The sequence below is a fragment of the Nicotiana tomentosiformis genome, chromosome 5 (genome assembly GCF_000390325.3).
Source record: "Nicotiana tomentosiformis chromosome 5, ASM39032v3, whole genome shotgun sequence".
NCBI classification, from domain to species: Eukaryota; Viridiplantae; Streptophyta; class Magnoliopsida; order Solanales; family Solanaceae; genus Nicotiana; species Nicotiana tomentosiformis.
In genome coordinates this window covers 97,015,657-97,036,166 of record NC_090816.1, presented here as the reverse complement: position 1 = coordinate 97,036,166, position 20,510 = coordinate 97,015,657, and the positions used below count along the sequence as shown (strand labels likewise).

Sequence of the window (20,510 nt, the reverse complement as noted above, 5' to 3'; positions counted from 1 at the left end):
TTATTTTGATGTCATGACAGATGGTTGATTTTGTAAGAGAAGGATTTCTTGGCAGCAGTCATGAATTTAGAAACCGGCAAGGCATCTTTTCTTTTCACTGCACTTTTTCACTTTCCTCTTTATGTGTTTTGATGATATTACCCCCTGATGCAGCTTTCAGAATCCGATAGAAAATGGTCAACACACCAATTCTACAGCTGATGATGTTAAAATTATGAATCAGCGATCTCATATTCTCTATGAGCAATTAAAAGGATTTGTTCAAAGAATGGACATGAATGTCGTAAAGATGGATTTGCCGCCAAAAACTGTGTTTGTGATGTCTGTAAAGCTTTCTCCTCTACAGCGAAAATTGTACAAAAGATTTCTAGATGTTCATGGCTTCACAAAAGACAAGGTCTCTGGTGAGAAGATAATGAAAAGATCCTTTTTTGCCGGGTATCAAGCCTTGGCTCAGGTACTTTCTTATTTGTATGTTTCTTAATTTACTGGTTTTTTTGGATGAAATAATGTATATTAAAAGTCCAAAAGTTCAACCTACTGGTAAAAAGCTGCAATTGATAGTACCAACTTTTTTCCATTTGGAGAGCTGGACACAGAGCCACTATCACATACTTATCCACCATTGTGCCACAATGGAGGAAAAAAGAAAGTTAAAGCAGGAAGATCCCTGGGAGATGTGTTAAGTTGGCGTTGTTTAATGCATTTATTGTTAAGGTAGGGTAGTCTAATTTTGAGGACCCTCCACCTTCAACCATATGGTTGGAGTTTCGAGTCACCGTGGGAACAAAGTGGTGGAAAGGGTCACTACTGGGCGCCTGGTTGAGGTGGGATTTTGGGAGTTGGGTGGGGGAGGGGGGACGGTTTTACCGTATCAAAAAAAGTCAACATCTCTTCTAGCAATATTAATATATGCCTATTGCTCATGTTAGTGTTGTTCTATTTACTATATTTGCAGATTCTTAATTTTTACTGAATACCTTAAAGCGAAATTCTGAGGTCAAGTCAGATAATTTTTCTATCTAAAGGTAAACTGGTTGGATCGCCTTTCACAACAACAAAGATGGAGGAATCAATTTTACAAGTTTTAGATTCCTTATAAGAAGAGCAAGGATTGTAATAATTAGCCTTTAGTTGTAAGCACCCTTTTAGCTTCCTGCATAATCTTTGTGCTGAAGATTCTTTTAATATACTGGAAATGTTACCTTGTCACTTGAAAGATGGAGGATTGTCATTCCATTTGCTGTGAACCCTGGCTGCCAGGCTAAATGATAACTTCTCTGGATATTTATCATACGTGACAAATCTTTATTGGATAAGTCAAAAGTTCTTAAGAAACTTGATCACTATTCATCTCAGAGGCTCGTTATGTAAGATGGATAAGCCAGCCAATTTTCTTAATCAGGAATCTCGTCTAGACAAAGTAGGATCACTTGATTTCATAAAAGTATTTCTTGTTCAACTTATTGTGTTTATGAATTTGGCACAATCAGAATATAAAATAACTGAATAAAGATAACTACTACTCCCTCCATTTCAAATTAGATGAGGTGCTTTCCTTTTTAGTCTGTTCCAAAATAAATGACACATTTCTAAATTTGAAATAATTTAACTTTAAACTCTTCATTTTACCTATTTTACCCTTAATGAGAAGCTTTTATAACCGCACAAATATCATGGTCCCACAAAGCTCTTACCCCGAAGTCTTCTTTTTCTTAAACTCCGTGCCGAGTCAAACTACCAAACTCCGTGCCGAGTCAAACTACCTTATCTAAATTGAAACGGAGGGAGTACCTTTTTTAATGAAGTGAATTATATTCATTGTGAGAATGCTCCTGTATACAAGAGGTTTACCAAAAGTAGAGAATCTATAGCAAGGTAAGATTCTCTGCAAAAGACATCCAATCTTCTATACAAATGGGAACCTTATGGATGCACCAAAAATACAATGAAAACAAGAGGCTATTCCTTAGATGTGCAAATTAAGCTCATTCCCTTCAGAAACTCTCCAAATCCTCTCTTGCCATGCTACCAACATAAGTGTTACTGGAGTAACATACCCACAATCGACGTGTTCACCTCATCCTCTAACTTGTCATGGTTCATTGTATTCAAACCATCATAAAAGCTCCTATGATAGGGGCGATGTTACCTGGAAATGCAGTAAGAGATGATCCTCGTACTCCCATGAAGCACCAACTAACATATATGATTCTCCTCTTTCTCAAGTTCTCTGCTTTTAGAGTTGCAACAGCCTCCAACCCAGAAAAAAGGCACACCTTCGTTGCCGCTCTAGGTATCAATACCTACCGACAAACAAGGAAAAATCAACTTCTCTCTAGCTAGCAACTTTCATATGTAACTCTTTGCTGTAACTCCCATCTCCAGGAATCTCGACTCTCTACTAGTAATCTCTGAACTTATTGGACAATAATATCCTTTATAGGTGTTCGGGAAAGTGACCTTCAACACTTTGTCGCCACACGATCTCTCCTCCCATGAAACTAACCTTTCCCCCGTGCCCCACCGTAAATGAGATACTTCTACTAAACTCTTCTCGTCACTTCGTAATATTCTTTGGTTGCTGCATCCAATAGGAGCAATGATTTTCTTGGTTCTCCTTCCCCTTCTATGGTGCCATATTTCTCCGTTACATGCTCCTCTGGTCAAATCTCCAAAGCTACTTCCCTAAGAAGGCCTTGTTAAAGATGCTTAGATTTTAAAGTTAACTACCCCGCACTAACCTGGTAAAGACATACCAATAGATAACTCAGCGGTGTAGATTTCTTATAAAATCTAGTAATTCTCCATGCAAGCGCGGTGTATGCTTGTGATGTTTGGGTGTTTATAACTAATGTGTGTATACTTGTAGCTTCCTTATGTTCTATGCCATTTGGGTTCTGAGGTTATTTTCTTTGAGTGTTATGCTAGATTTCTTTGTTATATTGATTTACTATTTCAATTTTACTTTTAACCATTTGGAACTTCGTAGATTGTGTTTATCATCTCTCGCAAGGCTCTTGTTCAATTTCAGTTGGTTTATTCTTCCTTAAATTGTATTTAAATTCGTTCTTCATCAAATTCACCCACTCACTTTCCAATATATAATTTCACTATCATTATTTTTGTTTCTTGAATTTCCCTGCCCTTTTTTTTTTAAAGTGTTGATTCCTTTCTATAGTATTAATGTTAAATATCCATATCTCTATTGGATGGGGGACATGGTCGTCTTTAGTGGTCTTAGGCAATTCTCACCTCGTAAGCTAGCCTTTGGGGTTGAGTTAGGTCCAAGGTCCATTTTCTTATTATGGTATCAGAGCCCTTATGAGATATTAGCCACAGTGCGTCTACCAGTGACATCAGGATTGAAGAAAAACATCATATAGTGCCATATTCTCCGGCTATTGTCATTGCATCACTTTCGATTATAGTTGTGCATCAACCAACACCACTGAGGAGATGGGAATTTCCCGGCGATGAGACCCCAGAAAGCCCAACCTCATCTGAGCTTCCACACGCCCTATGCGCCGGGAATGCTCTAATTTTTGGGCAAGCCTACCCATCCCAATTCTTGGTTTACTCGATGTTATGCCCTCATATTATATTGTCCATGCTCCAGTTAACAGCCTTGGGTTTCCTTACTTCATGAGCTAGCTTTTGCGGTTGAGTTAGGCCTAAAGTCCATTTTCTTATCACATAATTACACACCCTTACTTTTAAAGAGTCCTACTTAACTTTTCAGTCACTAAGTAATGGAATTTTTAAGAGTAAAACTTGCAAAAGTTCAGAGTACCTTGTTCTTCTGGAGTTCCTTTTAGCTTTGCTGTATTTTTGAAGTTGAGCATCATGCTTCCAGTGTTTTGTTGAGCTATTTTATTGTTGTTTTGTCTGTTTTGTTTGCTATCTTTTTATACTCACTTAAAGAGATCTGTACTGCGAAGAAAGAAATTATACCACCATATGTGCAAAAATTAAAAACAAAAAAAACAAAATGCACTTTTATCTGTAGTATATAAAGATGGAAATTAGCTATATACTGATTGTGTTGGGAACTGAATGACATTCTTGGCTGCCAAGGAGCCAAGTGTGTTTTACATGACCTGCTATTAGCTGAAGGGCTTTATTTGTCTTATTTGTTTTCCTAATTTTTTTTTGTTTTGTTAACAATTGTCTCTATGCAAGCTTCCAAAAGTATAGCTGCTCGCAGCTAGGATAACTGGATAGTTGTGGTAAGTTGAAGGTTAGCGTGAAACCTATTTAATCTTGATGAATTCTCTAAAACTTGAGTAAGCGGTTGGACCTGGATATAGCAGAGGATTTCCTAGGATTTATGTGGCCAATCGCAACTATTTGGGGATTGAGGAGTAGTTGATTGATTGTTGCTTTTTAGCTTCATTTCTTTTTGTTGTAGCTTTTGCATCAAGTATACTTTTATTTACTTAATTGTATCTTTAATATGCCCCTTCATTGCCGGCTTGATTCTTTTTGATGAGTCAAGCGAATGAAAATTCTTTTTGATAATGGGTGGTAGTAAGACTCGAAACTAGAACCTCTTCTTACTCTGATACCATGTTACGAAATGGAATTTGAGCCTAACTCAACCCCAAAAGTTAACTTATGAGGTGAGGCTCTAAGTTGCTCGGACTCTTCACTTTCAGTGCCGCACCCGTGTCGACACGACGTGGGTGTGGGTATGGGATCCGTGTCGGATCTGGTCAACCTATTTTGGATACTTTAACCAAAATCAACGGAGAAATTTGGGACAGATGTAATATTTTTGAAAACAAATCAAAAGATAGGGTGATATGGAAGAAAATGGAATACCTTGTATATATAAATTTCTATGTCAGTCCTTTTCCTTTTATCTTCTTCTAAAATTCTACTCTTGTTTAATATTTTTCCCTTCTCGAAATACCTTGTAAGTTTTCCACATAATGTCTCATAATTTAGACATATTTTTATAACACTATTTTTAAATAATTGAATTATTTTTAGCCGAATCCCCGCACCCGTATTCGTACCCCCGAATCTTTAAATTTAGATCACGCACCCCCGTATCGAACACCCGCACCCGAGTTCGAGCAACTTAGGTGAGGATTGCCCAAAGACCATATTAGGAGGCAAACAACCTATCTCCAACCAATATGGGACATTTAACACTGCGGCATGGTTAGGCCTTCCAATTGGAGCATAGACAACATAACATGGAGGCCCAACATGTGACGAAATAACATGGATGGGTTTTCTCTGAATCTTGTTGAAGTTTGTGACCATCCCATCTAAAAGCTTAAGCTGTCAGAGAGAGCACACTTTTATTTACTCTATTATGTTTTCAACACTCTTTGTAAATAGAATTTCTTATTTATCAAAAAAGAAATAATAGAAGTTTCTTTTTCTTCTCTTTGTTTCTTGTAATAAATATACAACCAACATGAAAGTAGGTTAACCGTGGTGAATTCTCTGAAACCTGAGCATGTAGTTGGACCAGAGAACCAACGTGATTTTAGGTTTTGTAGGCGTATTATGGTTGAGGAGGTTGATGAGGTAATGCGGAAGATGAGTAGAGGCGGGGCGACTAGGCCAGGCGAGATTTCGGTAGAATTTTGGAAGGTTGTGGAACAGGTAGGCTTGGAGTTGCTTATTGGACTTTAAGGACTAAGAAGATGCCCGAGGAATGTAGGTGGAGTTTGATGGTCCAGCTGTACAAAAACAAAGGTGATATCCAAAATTGTAACAACTACAGGGGTATCAAGCTACTGAGTCACACTATGAAAGTGTGGGAGGGGGTGGTGGAGAGGAGGGTGAGTAGTAGTGTGTCTATTTCGAAGAATCAGTTCGGTTTCATACCGGGGCGTTCGACCATAGAAGCCATTCATCTTGTGAGGAGGTAAGTGGAGCAGTATCGGGAGAGGAAGAGGGACCTACATATGGTGTTCATCGATTTAAAAAAAGTTTACGATAAAGTCCCAAGGGAGGTTTTATGTAGATGTCTGGAGGTTAGTGGTGTTCTGTTAGCGAACATTAGGATGATTAAGGATATGTACGATGGAGCGAAGACTCGGGTGAGGACTGTGGGAGGAGACTCGGACTATTTTCCTGTGATGATGAGGTTACATCAGGGTTCAGCTCTTAGCTCATTTTTATTTGCCCGGGCGATGGATGTGCTGACGCGCCACATTCAGGGGGAGGTGCCATGCAACCATGGTGTATGTTATTTGCAGATGACATAGTGCTAATCGATGAGACGTGCTGCGGGGTTAACGATCGGCTGGAGCGGCGGAGGCAAACCCTGGAGTCTTAATGTTTCTAGTTGAGTAGGACAAAAACTGAATACTTGGAGTGCAAGTTCAGTACGCAGGAAACAGAAATGGAAGTGGCGCTTGATACACAAGTCATCCCCAAGAGAGAGAGTTTCAAATATCTTGTGTCTGTTATTCAGGGGAACGAGGAGATTGACGAGGATGTTACGCATCGTGTTGGAGCGGGGTGGATGAAATGGAGGCTTGCGTGTGGTGTTTTGTGTGATAGGAATGTGCCACCAAGACTTAAGGGCAAGTTCTACAAAGTGGTAGTTAGGCCGACTATGTTGTATGGAGCTGAGTGTTGCCAGTCAAGAAATCTCATGTCTAGAAGATGAAAGTAGCAGAGATTAGGATGTTGAGATGGATGTATGGCATACCAGGAAGGATCGGATTAGGAATGAAGTTATTAGGGACAAGGTGGGTGTGGCTCATGTGGAAGACAAGTTGTGGGAATCGAGGCTGAGATGGTTCAGGCATGTGAAGAGGAGAGAAACCGATGCCTCGGTGAGGAGATGCGAGAGGTTGACCATAGTGGGTCATATGAGAGGTAGAGGGAGGCCTAGAAAGTACTGGGGAGAGGTGATTAGGCAGGACATGACTCTACTTCAGCTTACCGAGGACATGACCCTCGATAGGGAGGTGTGGAGGTTGAGAATTAGGGTTATGGGTTGATAGGTAGTCGAGAGTCGCTAGTCGTATTAGTACTAGTCTTGTATTCTCCTATTCCGAGTTCCTTGTTGATTAGACGATGTGGCATTACTGCCGGTAGTTTTCGCACCTCTCTTATAGCTTCGTATTCCTAGTTTCTCTGCTATTACATGCTGTGCTATTTGTTTCTTTTATCTTATTTCCTTACCATTGTTAATGTTTGTTTATTGTGTCCTTTTCCCTGTTCTTGAGCCGAGGGTCTATCGGAAACAACCTCTTTCCTTCATAAGGTAAGGGTAAGGTCTGCGTACACACTACCCTCCCCAGACCCCACGTGTGGGATTGCTCTGGGTTTGTTGTTGTTGTTGGTTTTTAGCGGCGGTCATCATGTTTTCTTGTTCGTTTTCTTTGTTAAGTTCTTTATCAAAAAAGAAAAGGAAATAAATAGAAATTTCTTTTTCTACTCTGTTTCTGTTAATGGGAAGCCTCGATGATAAACATCCATCATATTGGAAGCCTTGATGATGAACATCCATCATTTTGTAAAATAAACAATACAGAGTTTGTTGGAAAATTGAACTTTTTGGTGTTTTTGGTTACTTAGCGGCAGTGGCTCTTCTATATATGTATATACATTGATAGGTTTAGTTATATGTGCGCGCACAGACACAGATAAATAGATAGATGTATGTGTGTGTTTGTTGGTGGGATGTGTGGGCTAGGACCCTGGATATGTATCTAATGCGTAACTCCTCTCTTTGATTCTGTCGACTAATAAGAAGTTACTGAATATAGATATGGAACCATCCTGGGATTTTGCAACTGATGCGAGAAAACAGAGCTTATAGTAAGCCTGAGGATGCTGTTGAGAATTTTCTTGCTGATGATTGCTCAAGTGATGAGAACACAGATTATAATACTGTTCCTGGAGGTACCTTTTGTTTTCCCTCACTCTGGATAGAATGTACCAACTATTGATGTTTTATCTTTCGGTAGTTACAAAATAAAAGGATCTCTTTTATGTGGAGCCAATAGTATTTTGATATGCAGCTATCTAGGCATCCAGAGGAATCTTTGAATTGAGCTATCGTGCAGTTGGATGTGTTTCTGATAAAAGTAAATTGCATATTAATGTATACTGTGATAGTGTTGATTCAGTAGATCAATTGGCCGTTCTGCATTATATGTTGAATTTGCATACAGTGTCTGCAATTGACTAAAAGTTACGGAAATATTTCACCTGCTCCTGTTCTGATACTGGGAGGAATATCTGGCTTCTGTGGCCTGCTTTCAATGAGTTCAGGATAATAGATGACATCCGGTCGTATTAAGCACTTCATTAATATTTTATTAAAATGAAAATTAGCCTCTCTTTCATCACATATGAATATCTGTCTGCCAATTCTTGCAGAGAAGCCGAAGAGCAACAGTGAAGCTCTCAGGAAAAATCATAATGGCTTCCTTCATGGGGTAATTTCCTGCTTCCTATTTGCTAATTTCTGTAATTCTGTAGTATGGTTAATTGATGGATGTGCAGGAAACTCTTGCCATCTGTCTGTAATATACGTTTTGTTTTGTATCTTACAATTCAAGGTATATGTGTGGTTCCATTTGTTTCTACAGTTCTATTAGTTTTTCTAAATGTCATCATTAATATCTTAGTTCACTCTTTCATTTTACAGGATTGGTGGAGCGATCTTCTAGAAAATAATTGCAAAGAAGTTGATTATAGCGGCAAAATGGTTCTGCTACTCGACATCCTGACAATGAGCTCCAATGTTGGTGACAAAGCACTTGTGTTTAGTCAGAGCTTGTTAACTTTGGATCTCATTGAACTATATCTTTCAAAACTATCGCGCCCAGGGAAAAAGGGGAAGTACTGGAAGCGACGGAAAGACTGGTACAGGTGTGTATACCTTGTTTTCCCTCTTGATGGAAATTACCTCATTATTATTTTTTTGGTAAGTAAATATTTTATCTACCAAATAGCAATATGTACAAGCTCACAGAAAAAGGAAACAAACTGAGACTGGACATAGCCCCAATCTCCACTTCCCTATCTACTCAACCTCATCTTACTAGCATTGACTAAGGATAGAAGTTAAGAGCCTCAATCTTCCTAGCTAACTTACTTTTCATGGATCCCCTACACACTACTTCCTGAATGATCTGCCTTGTAAGTACCTCAGTTAACCTATTCTTCCCTTGGAATGTCTCATGTTCCTCTCTTGCCACAAGTGATATGTGCAACCCGTTAGAGCCATTCTATATATCTCAGTACTTGCAGCATTTCCTTTCACATTCACTTGTGCCCACTGAATCTCGTTCTGCCAGTTCATGGCCTGTCTGACTATGCTTTGCCATTCCAATATTTTACACCATGCTCGAGCAGAAAAACTTCACAACTAATGAACAGGTGATTCATAGATTCTTCAACATTACACATAGGGCATGTTCTTTCATATGTGACCCCCCAGGTAGCCAATCTGTCCTTAGTAAGTAATCTGTTTTGGATTGCTAGGGTCAGTACAAATCTCCACTTTGGTAGGCCAAGGTTGTTGCAAGTGAGCTTCTTCCAAGTTACTTTCTGAAAGTAACCTCTCATTATCTGATATAACTTCTTAATGGAAAAGGACTCCCAGCTTTGTAGAGTAGCCATTGATATACCTGCTCCCTCAATGTAGCTTCTTGCCTTGTAATTTTCTGGATTACACAGTATGCTTGTTTTGGATTAGTTTCCCACACTGGCTGCTTTCTCCCATAATACTCATGTAACCACTGGACCCACTGTCTTTCTGCAGAGGTTCCACAATAGCTTGCAAATAGCTGCCCTATTCCATGTATACAAGTCTAGCACATTAAAACCACCATATGTCCTTTGATAGCAGACTTTCTCCCATGCCAACAAAGCCTTCTTTGGACTATCAATCCCTCCTGTCCATAGATAAGTTCTGCATATAGTCTCTATCCTTTTTATTATCTTCTTAGGCAATACAAATATCTGAGACCAATATATCTGGATATCAAACAGCACAGTTTTGATCAATTGCAATCTGCCTTTATATGAAATATATCTTGAAGTCCAAGAATTGATTCTACCCAACATCTTCTCCAATTGTGGTTGGCACTGCGTAATAGAAATCCTCTCGGAACTCAGTGGCACTCCCGGGTACTTGAAAGGGAGTTGACCTCTAGAAAAGCCCAAGAAATTCAGAATCTCCTGTTGTACCCCGTGACTCACTCCACTAAAGTAGATAGAGCTCTTGTTTACATTTGCTGTCAAACCTGAAACTCTTGAGAAACTTGTGCAGCAATCATACAGCATTTGGACATAAATTGCATTTCCTCTTCAGTACTTGATTTTACTGATTCTCTTTGCCATTTGTTGAACTGTGTGACCATCTTATCAAAAAGTTTAAGTTTTTAAATATAACATACTTTTATTTACTTAATTATATATTTAACACGCCATCTCATGTGCGGGCCTGATCTTTTTGATGGGCCAAGCAAGTGAATTGATTTTTGGTGAAGGGTAGCGGTGAGATTTGGATCCTGGACCTCTGCTTGCTCTAGTACCATGTTGGAGTATGTGATCATCTCATCTAAAAGTTTAAGCTATTAAAGAGAGCATACTTTTATTTACTTAATTATGTTCTCAACACGCCCCTTCATGTACGGGCTTGATTTTTTTCTTTCATGGGCCTAGCATGTGAAAATTCTCTGTGAAAATGGGTGGGGTATAACTCGAACACTGACCTTTTCCTATTTTGATACCATGTTAAGAAAATGGTTCTTGAGCGTGACTCAACTTCAAAAGCCATCTTATAAGGTGCGGATTACCCAAGACCATATAAGGAGAAAACAATCCACTCCCTCAACTAATCTCAGAAATTCTAACACCATACTGTATGCTCAAGCATGTCAACTAGAGCATGGATAATATAACATGGGGCCGAACATGGGAAAATACAATAACAGGGATGGTTACCCATTGATATCATGTAAAGAAAATGGACCTTTGTCCTAGCTCAACCTCGAAAGTTAGTTGATGAGGTGAGGATTGTTCAAGATCAAGAAAAGGACTTCTGCTCTATGTTGCTCGGACTCTCCAAAAGTGTTGCCGCACCCGTATCGGATCCTGCAAAAATGCACTAAATTTGGAGGATCCGACACGCACCCAACAACATTTTTGAAGAGTCCGAGTAACATAGCTTCTGCTTACTCTAATACCATGCTAAAGTGTAACCATCTCATTTAAAAGCTTAACCTAGTAAAGAGAGCATAATTTTATTTGCTTAATAATATCGTCTAATAGCGTTGATGTGGAACCCATCTTTTTATTGTTGCATTTCTTGCGAATTCGTTACAATATCATTTGAGAAATACAATCCTTGAGAACTTGATTGTCCGAGTTTGTCTTCAAGGAAAATTGGCTTATTCTTTAGAGTGATAAGATTACTGACCATCTAATCAAAGCAAAGAGGAACCTTTCCTCAGTTGACATGAGAAAGAAAGTAAACAAGCCCATTGATTCACCTATCGTGTGGCTCGTATACCTTTACATCTTTTATCTATAGTCTGGGGACTGCAACTCATAACTACTAGCTATCCAAGCGAAGGCTCATAGAAGCAGACAGTCTTCTTTTTAGTCTTACTAATTAGTTTGGCTTTTCTTATTCATTTATATCTCATTGTTAGAATAGAGAAAGAGCTTTTGCACTGGAGCTCTTTTTTTTTGTGGGGGGGGGGGGGGGGGTCTCTTCCTTTTGATTATGAAAAACAGAATATCAAAGTTAATTTGGTAAACTGGACATCAATTAAATAATAAGTAGGTTTATTTCAAAGGAAGTTTTGCCTTATTTAATTTATCCTCGAATTCCATCTGAACTAGAATTTCCAGCGTTTCCTCTTTCTTCACAGATGTCTTCTTTGGAACAAAAGTAACCCATTGATTTAGAAATCTGGTAGTTTTAAAACATAAATTTTTTTATTATGCAATATTTTTGTCAACTACTAGTCAAAGTTCGTCTGGTTTGACAACCAGGAAGCCAGATATTACTATCTTTTTGGGATAGATGGAGAAGGTTATGATAATGGGATGCTAGTGGTGAATGTTATTTTGCTTAACTTTTTTTTGAGGATGTGGTTTGTCTTCTATTTCTTGCTTTTACGTGTCACTGAACAAAAATTTTCACCTCCTTTTGGACAACAGGATTGATGGAAGAACAGAATCATCTGAAAGGCAGAGACTTGTTGATAGTTTTAACGACCCATTAAATAGAAGGGTTAAATGCGTTTTAATATCTACTAGAGCTGGATCTCTGGGTATCAACCTTTATGCTGCTAACCGTGTAATTATAGTTGATGGCTCTTGGAATCCAACTCATGATCTTCAAGCTATATATCGAGCTTGGAGGTATGTCTTTCAAATTTGTGTGTAATAAAACACCCAGGTTTCATTGGAATATATATTTAGCCAGAATGCTTGTACATTTTAGGTATGGTCAAACAAAACCTGTTTTTGCTTATCGTTTACTGGCACATGGAACGATGGAGGAGAAGATATACAAGCGTCAGGTAAAAAATAAGGATCCAAGAAGAGCTCATGTCAGAATAGCTTTTATGTCATGAATTATTTAAGTGGATAATTTAAGCAGGTAACAAAGGAAGGTCTTGCAGCACGGGTGGTCGACAGACAACAAGTACATAGAACTATATCCAAAGAGGAAATGTTGCATCTTTTTGAATTCGGAGATGATGAAAGCTCTGATATACCTCTGGAGTTGAAGCAAGCAAGAGAACATGCTGGTGAAGCAAACACAACTGTAGATGTTGGAAGTGTTTCGAAACAAAAGTTAACCTTTCCAAATGGAAGCTCTACTTCTGACAAGCTAATGCAAAGTTTGATTGACAGCCATCATCCACGGTATGACGTTCTTTTCTTGCTTCGTCATATTAACAATTTCTTCGGAACATATATTTTGTCGTTTTCTGTGTCTGTTTTTTTCCTTCTAATAAATTTCACTTTTATTTTTTTACCTGTCTGATTAATAGTATAATAGTCTGTTTTCTTTAGACTTAGGAGAAAATATCCAAAACCTCTGAGGGCGACTGATTAACTTTAATTAGAAAGGCCCAATTTGTTTTTATTTGTCTAGTTCAGTTTAAGTAAGTACCCCTTTCCTATTTTCTTTTTTCCTTTTTATGCATAATCCTATCCATATCAACAAACTTATTGCTTAGAGAAACTGGGTGTCTGGAAGTTCTTCATAGTTCTCCTTTATCGCATTGTTCATAAAATCAACTTGTTGATATATCAACGTTGAAAGAGACCGGTAGTTTCTGGAATCAATTCGGGTGTTGTCTGATTTCAGCCTTGCACCAGCTGAAACAGGAATAAAAGCACATGACAATTCATCAGCTGGAGTGAGAGAATAGGACCGTTCATCACTTTTAAATGTGCAAGTACCTTGAACTTGTTAAAACTGACTTTATTTGTCATCCAATAAATAATATTTCCCTTTTCTACTCTTGTTTAGTTTTAGATTTTTAAGTACTGGATAGAATTACATAAATTTAGATGTGCATCTTCATGCTCATTTTGTTGAAATGTTATTGTATTTAATGAGCTTTGTAAGTATTTTAAGTTAACTATCTTTATTGTGAATTCTGGTTTCCAAAACAAAATTTTTTCCTTGTTAGATTGATTTTATGCAAAAAATAGAAATACAAGTTTTACTGGCTCATTTTTATGACATCCGATAGCTGGAATTGATATATTGGATTTTTAGGTAAACTGACTGTTAATCATCTTAGAAATTGTGCTTGTTGGACGGACAGGCAAACCATAAAAATGATTGACTGTCTTCCTCTTTTTGGATCCAATATGAGTTGAGATTCCCTAAAAGCTACATAATGCAACTGACATAAATTAATTGCTAAACTGTTTATTCAACTCTATCAGATGGCCTTTCATCCAAGACTCATCTGGATTCTTTTTATTTGGAAAGAACCATGTACGGATCTTTTGGAAAGAGGGTAAACTTTTCTCGACTTTTTGGCTAAGATGAAACCGAGAATATTTTAGAAAGAGAATTGAGGGTATAGAAGATATCTCATTTAGGGTTGACAAAACTTCAACTGCAACTTTATTCCTCTATTGGATTACTTATTTGCACCTGGAGCTTGAGGCAAAGGGAATAAATGGTCTGTAGGTCTAACTTCTCTATTAATTTATTTTGAAGTACCCATTTTTGTGATGCAACTGAATGTGTGGTAATCTAGCTTAAATTTCCAGGTCCTCTTGATCTGACTTGACCTACCTTGTCATGATATCCATCTTTCAAAAGTGGAAAAAACATAGGTCAGCTGATTTCTTGGCCGACTGGGGTCACTTTGTTCCTATTTTAGTACTTGATAGGCCCCATTGGACCTTAATATTAGTACAGCGGTCTGGCTAAAAATTATATGTAACTAAATCCAGGCACTAATGCCCCTGCTTAACCTATGAAAAAAGAAACGATGAATTTTACCGAGCACCTTTGGTTCTCTCATATGTCGAGCTCATAATGCACTAGAGTTTTTGAGCAAATGCTTTTTGTTCTCGGAGAAAATCCATATTTTACTGTTCTAATTTTCGCCAATAATTTTGCACTTCTTTCACTACTGAGCTGACATGTTGACTGCATATGTTTCCTCCAGAACCAAGTATACCCCACCTTTAATACAAGTGTTAGCTCTCTCTAGAATGACCCATATTTTTGACTTAGGGTTATATGATGAGCTGCTGCTTCTCCTCTTTTCTGTTTTTACTTTCTTTAGGTGTTCTCTTTTTTATTAATGCAGTGGTTGTCAGCTAAAACCATAACCTACAATGTCTAATGGGTTAAAGGACATCAAGACAGCTGTCCGTACTTGTATATTTGTTGGGATGGTCTTTTGCAGCGAAGCATTCAAGCTTTTGATTTTCTTTCTAGGTGTACTTATTTTACTGGGGCAACCCATTTTAGTCGATAAGTCATCACTTACTTCATTAATAAAAGAAGAATGTTTAATAGGTTACTCGTTTCTTCAGTTGGATTGCAAATTATCATTTGCACGAGAGTCTCTTGCAAGAGAACGAGGACGAAAAGCTATCAAAAGAAGAGCAGGAAATGGCGTGGGAAGTGTACCGGAGATCTATTGAATGGGAAGAGAGGCGAATTTCTCCTGATGAACCCGTAGCTGAGCGTCAGCATGTCTCTACTTCTGAATCATTGCCAAAGCAAAAGCCAGTGGTTTCCACCGCCACCCTTTTGCCGCCAGAGGACAGTAATCTTGTATTTTCAATGGGGAGTTCAAGATGCCGTTTGGTACCAAGGAAGTGCACAAACTTGTCACATTTGCTTACACTTAGAAGTCAAGGAACCAAATGGGGTTGTAGCACTGTTTGTGGGGAATGTGCTCAGGAGATAAGTTGGGAGGGCCTTAACAACAGGGATGGCAGATCAGCAAAGTGATGCTGTCTATGTATTTATACTAATTATCTTCTTTTTGTTTCCAACTTTTGTTGCAATTCAATACAAGTTTTAGGGGTGAATAGCATTCTGTTTCATGTTTCAGCCATAGTTGGATAAACAATACTCCTTTTGGATAGGGTAGGAGAAGATTTGCCTTTTGTAAAGTTAAAATGTTGTCATCAATTGTATTTTGATTACAGAGAGGAGAAATGTCTCTTTTGTCCAAACTGGTTGTAGAGCTTCTTGTTTTGCAAAGAAGAAAAACCCTCTTTTTCTGCTACCACTTGCAGCTTTAAACAGTTGAATGCAATTACAGGATGTGATAATGTGATGCCTATTAATGTCATTTTGTTCAAAGTTACTGCTGGATTCTTGTTGCCTTTATGTTCTTTTAAGTATATCCAGAACAGAGCATGTCTGTTTAGTTGTGCATGTTTTCTATTCTATAGAAAGGGAAACTTCTTATTCTAATTTCAGCCTTGAGTGTGCTGCTGATTTATGCTGAATAAATCTTGCGCAACAACTTGAAGATGGATCTTAATTAGTTTGTAGATCTTGGATTTGATTACTGTGAAAATCACATTAACCATGCAAATGTATGATTGCTGTTACAATTTACATAGAATTGGATAATCCATCCCTAATCTGGGATTTTCATTAACCCCCAGTATAGCTACTACTAGCAGCTTTCTCGCAATCCAATGTATGCAAGAAATGGTGGGGTATTGGACCAATTCAGTAATAGGAGCACAAAATACATTGCCTACCCACTACCATCTTTCATCCCCCAACCAATTGTCCTTTTCCTTTGGTCCTGTTGGCCCTGCTTCACCATATAGTTCAGTTGGAAATAACTCAATGAGACTCTCCACTGAAAATCTCATAAAAAAGGGAAGATGCTTGATTATTTTTTCCACTTCTGATCGCCCATCGTATATGATGGTTGGACCCCATTCCCTCATATATTGCAACCATGGTGGTTCTGAAACAACTCCCTCTCCAAGGTACTCAGCAGCAATAATTTGATATTGGCTACTAGAGTCTACATGGTATTTGCTACGGGCACAATCGTTCCTCACTCCAACACCGAGTTTAGTAGAGCCCTGAAGATAGCAGCCGGGATGTGGGAAACTTGCGTGGCCATTTCTTGATGCATATACAACTGACTTGTTTCCCTCGATGAACTCCAAGTTGCAGGCGTCTAGCCATTCACCACCACTATGCTCCGAGAAATACACACTCGAGAGCTCACCAGAAAAGTTGCTGATACGGAGTGTATAATGCTCCCAATCACCAACATGCTCTCCTACTTTATTCAAAGCAAAACTCAACAACCCAATCTTAAGGGTAGCCGGTCCATTGAAAGGGCAGAATATCCACATTGCAATATCCGTGAAGGTTCCTCCTAAAGCTGGTTTAACATGAACATAGAGCTCTGCACTCTCAATGTTCCCACATTTGACATTGGTTCGGTTTGCATCATTCTTATTTGGCAAATCAAGCCAATATTCACCATCGTTTTCTCCACCAGCAGGCAAGTTTGAGCCTTTAGAGTTGATGGCTATACCGCTATTCCTCCCATCTTTGTAGAGGAGAGCTCCATTAATGAAGAACCACGGGACTGAGGAGGGCAAATAAATCTCATCTGGATGAAGATAAACTGTCGGTCCATAGTGCTTGATGAGCGCATGGATCTGCTCGAGATTGGGCATTGCATGTAGGGAAGAGTCGAGATTTTTCAAGCACGCAATATTATCGAGTTCATCTCCAGAACTGAAGGTTGTACTGCAGAAGAATGTACCAACAGAAACCCCTTTACACAGCATGCCCCTCTTGCAAGGTCTTGTTTTCCAAACTTGAAATTGGTCCCTCGTGAAAATGGAATCTGAACTAAACATCATCTCACACGCCTCACATTTTGCCGTCAGGTCAGCACGGACACATTTAACTTCATCAGGATCAGGTTCATTAGGCTCAACAGATGCCACGAATCCCATAGATTTATAACCAACTGGTGCATTTGGCAACCAAATATAACTGCTTCCATTGTATTGGGAGTCTGAACTCCAAATCAAGGTGTAGCTCAGAGGTTTTTGAAGAGCAGGAAGCTTTGAAGATGAATCTTGGACATTGTCTTTTGGGTTATGATTCACAGATAAGTCTTTGGCAGCAAGAACATAGCCAGTTAAGTGCTCACCATCTGGCTGACAGTAGTGACCGAGGCTTGAAAATCCTTGTGGAATTTCATCCGGCTTATAAAAGGAGAAGCAATTTGATTTCCCAAATGATGGGCTGCAACCCCAAATTTTCTTGAATTTGGTGATTTGAACAACTTCAATTTCACCTAAGCATATTCTTCCTGTAGCAAAACCTTTGCCTACAAAAACAGCACCTGTACATTAGCAAACTGAGCATTTGTTGCAGCACTTCCGCATAAAGCTTCTTCATTGAATCCCCTTCTCTTTATCTTTCTAAGAGTCTTTTTTTTTAATAATATTTATAATATGCATATTAGAGAGGATTTTCTTCAAAACAAATGAAGAACCAGCTGCCATTAAAAGCAATAAGAACAAGAAATCGACACCCATCCCCTGAGCCGGCTGAAGCAAAGAGGAACCAAAGATCAAATAAGAATCTTGAATCAAATAATGCTCATTCACACCTATATAAGTCCATTACTACTTGGATTTCTTATCTGCAATAGCTCTAGTTTTTTGTTTAACATCATTCAAAAGGACCAAATTGTTAGAAAACAACATAGGAAAACATAATTAATGTTTCCTAAAACAAGGTCCTAAAATAAAAAATGGAGCAGAACCAAGAATTTAATCCAAAATTTGGAGGAAAAATAAAACATAAAACTAATTCTTCAGCGTGCAGATTTGAATTTCCAAGTAGTCACTATTCCCATTCCAGCCAAACCTTTGACCAAGTTCATGAATAAAACACCATATGTTCTACCATTTCTTAGTAGGAGTGCCCCTATGTTAGCAGGACATTTCGTCCAAGAACAAGGTTTGAGTTAGTACACTCTGAGGTAATCCGGACTAGTAGCAACCGATTCTAGTAAATAAGATATTCTTTCATAGAACTGATTCTTCTTTCTCTCTCCTTTCTTCTAGAGGAATTGAGTCATTCATTTCGGTCTAACTTCCTTACTCTACCCCGGTTTTCCCATAGTTTGACCAAGTCTTAAACAGAGATGAACAAAGACTTTCTTTGTTCAAAGTGAACCTTCTTCCCAATTAGTCAAACTCAGAAATAAGAGAAAGAAATAGAAGATTAGAGCTCCATGGAGCAGAAATTTTGTTGGTTAAAAGTGATAAATTCATTTTCTTGAACCATTTGATCATAAATGAGAATAAACACATCCTATTAGTCACATGATCTTCTGCTTCAACTAAAATAATGAAAGAACATAAAGAACTCTACAAGAATTGAGTTAAATTAAAGTTAAAGGAACCATCCTTTTTCTTTTTCAAATAAATGATCAATCATCATATCCACCATTTCTTGAAATTTTTTAAGATACAATGCAACGAGTTACTACTATTTCTGTGTGTGAAAGAGAGAGGAGAGAGAGAAAGGTCAACGGAGAGACTACTGACAAACACAGCTTCTCATGAAAGAGAAAAATAAGATGACAAAATTGAGAAAAATACAAAAATCATTTGAAGCAGATATACCTTGAGGCCATTTAGGAAGGGGTGAAGGCAAAGAAAATTTGTGAGGTTCAACTGGATAATAATCATCAGTGTCATTGTAATTGTCCCAACACCAACACTCCCTCCCAAACATACTTCTTAGCTTTTTCCTCCCTCTTCTTAAGAATTTGCTCCAAAAAAAGAACTCCAAAACCCCAGTTAAATATTTTCTCAAGAATTTGCTCTCAGCTAATCAAGAAGACATAAATAAGAGAAAATTCAGCTTGGTTTGGGGTGGTAGAAAAATATGGGAGGTGGGGTTGATCAATAGACCAGTCTTTCTCTCACTCTTTCCAAAGCCTGTTTTATGGAAGATCAAATTCTCATCTTTGTATGTTTGGCAACAAAACAAGAAGATGGTTTTTTTTTTTTGGTGAAGGGGTTGAGTAAGCTTTAAAAAAAAAAGGGAAAAGAGAGGGGGCGGGGGTGTTGGAGTAAGAAGAGAGCAAGTGGAGAAGAAATATAGAGGTTAGGACTTAGGGGCTGCTGCTTTTAGTATAATAAAGAGAAGAGAAAAAGAAGTTCTACTTGCCTTTGTTTGACGTTGCTTTGTAACTGAAAGGTGTTCCAATATGTGGGGGTGGGTGTTAGTATAACTCTATTTATTTACTTTTGTCAGAGGTCTCAGTTCACTTTATTTGTAGCTATCAAGAAATATCTACTCCTCTCAAGTGTTTTAAAAGTTTTTTTCGGGACTTGCTTGTCCTTGGGCAGGGTACTCCGGAATCAAAGTGTGTTTTTTTTAACTCAAAAGACATAAATAAATAAATAAAAATTTATATATCATTATATATATAGCGGGGTTATTTATCGCGTTATATTTGAACTCAAAAAGAGCGGGAGGTATAACACATGTATACAGGGCGCTATATTATAGCGTATCCAACACATGCGCTATACCTAGTTAAAAAACCGACCCATTTCCTTCCCCGCCAGAAAACAGCAGCAACCATCCAAACCCTACATTCCAGCCCCCACCCCCATTTTAAGCAAAAAAAAAAAAAAATAAAAATATTGGAGCCCATTCGTCCCACGAAAAATATATCTTCTCCGTATTGTAGCAAGCTAACAATGGATCTAAGTGATTATCGCATAGTAGATTACTCGTTTCGACCCCCAAATCATCAAATCTTCACTTTTCAAAAAAATTTAAATGGAGATATTCCGCCTTATTTTTTGGTAAAACTCATGTATAAAAAATAAATATTAGTTATTTTTTTTACCGTGGTCTGTATTTTTTCGTGATTGTTTTGTGATTTAATTAATTTATTATTTTTTATCCGGAATAGATTATTTATGTGCTAAAAATTTAGTAAAATAGATAAATTATTATTTTATGAATAATTAATGTTATTAGT

At 38.0% G+C, this 20,510-nt stretch overlaps 2 protein-coding genes across 4 annotated transcripts in view; one reads left to right on the top strand and one right to left on the bottom strand.

The window, feature by feature from the left end:
• The window catches only part of LOC104094360 (protein CHROMATIN REMODELING 20), a 50,862-nt gene extending 35,134 nt beyond the window's left edge, over nt 1-15,728 (top strand). For 2 of the 3 annotated variants that reach the window (XM_070175127.1, XM_070175129.1), the window contains exons 17-25: nt 21-76; nt 154-457; nt 7,746-7,881; nt 8,362-8,420; nt 8,633-8,856; nt 12,163-12,366; nt 12,449-12,527; nt 12,608-12,876; nt 15,025-15,728. In XM_070175127.1, the coding sequence (XP_070031228.1) occupies nt 21-76; nt 154-457; nt 7,746-7,881; nt 8,362-8,420; nt 8,633-8,856; nt 12,163-12,366; nt 12,449-12,527; nt 12,608-12,876; nt 15,025-15,448 (1,755 nt within the window). In that variant the 3' untranslated portion in view covers nt 15,449-15,728. Of the gene's footprint in view, nt 1-20; nt 77-153; nt 458-7,745; nt 7,882-8,361; nt 8,421-8,632; nt 8,857-12,162; nt 12,367-12,448; nt 12,528-12,607; nt 12,877-15,007 lie in introns of all 3 variants that reach the window. The other variant, XM_070175128.1, reaches the window with a different exon arrangement.
• A 261-nt stretch (nt 15,729-15,989) lies between these two features.
• Nucleotides 15,990-19,688, bottom strand: LOC104094361 (hypothetical protein At1g04090-like). The gene is made up of 2 exons (XM_009600285.4): nt 19,135-19,688; nt 15,990-17,825 (listed from the first exon to the last, which is right to left on the bottom strand). The coding sequence occupies exons 1-2, from the start codon at nt 19,244-19,246 to the stop codon at nt 16,219-16,221; spliced, it is 1,719 nt and encodes a 572-aa protein (XP_009598580.1). The 5' UTR covers nt 19,247-19,688; the 3' UTR covers nt 15,990-16,218.
• Between the last annotated feature and the right edge of the window lie 822 nt (nt 19,689-20,510).

What these genes read in the sequence shown, in the direction of transcription:
- LOC104094361 (XM_009600285.4), bottom strand. Translation starts at nt 19,246, where the DNA reads ATGTTTGGGAGGGAGTGTTGGTGTTGGGACAATTACAATGACACTGAT. An exon ending in CCTTCCTAAATGGCCTCAAG is followed by an intron (nt 17,826 to 19,134) that starts GTATATCTGCTT and finishes CTGTTTTTGTAG; the next exon opens with GCAAAGGTTTTGCTACAGGA.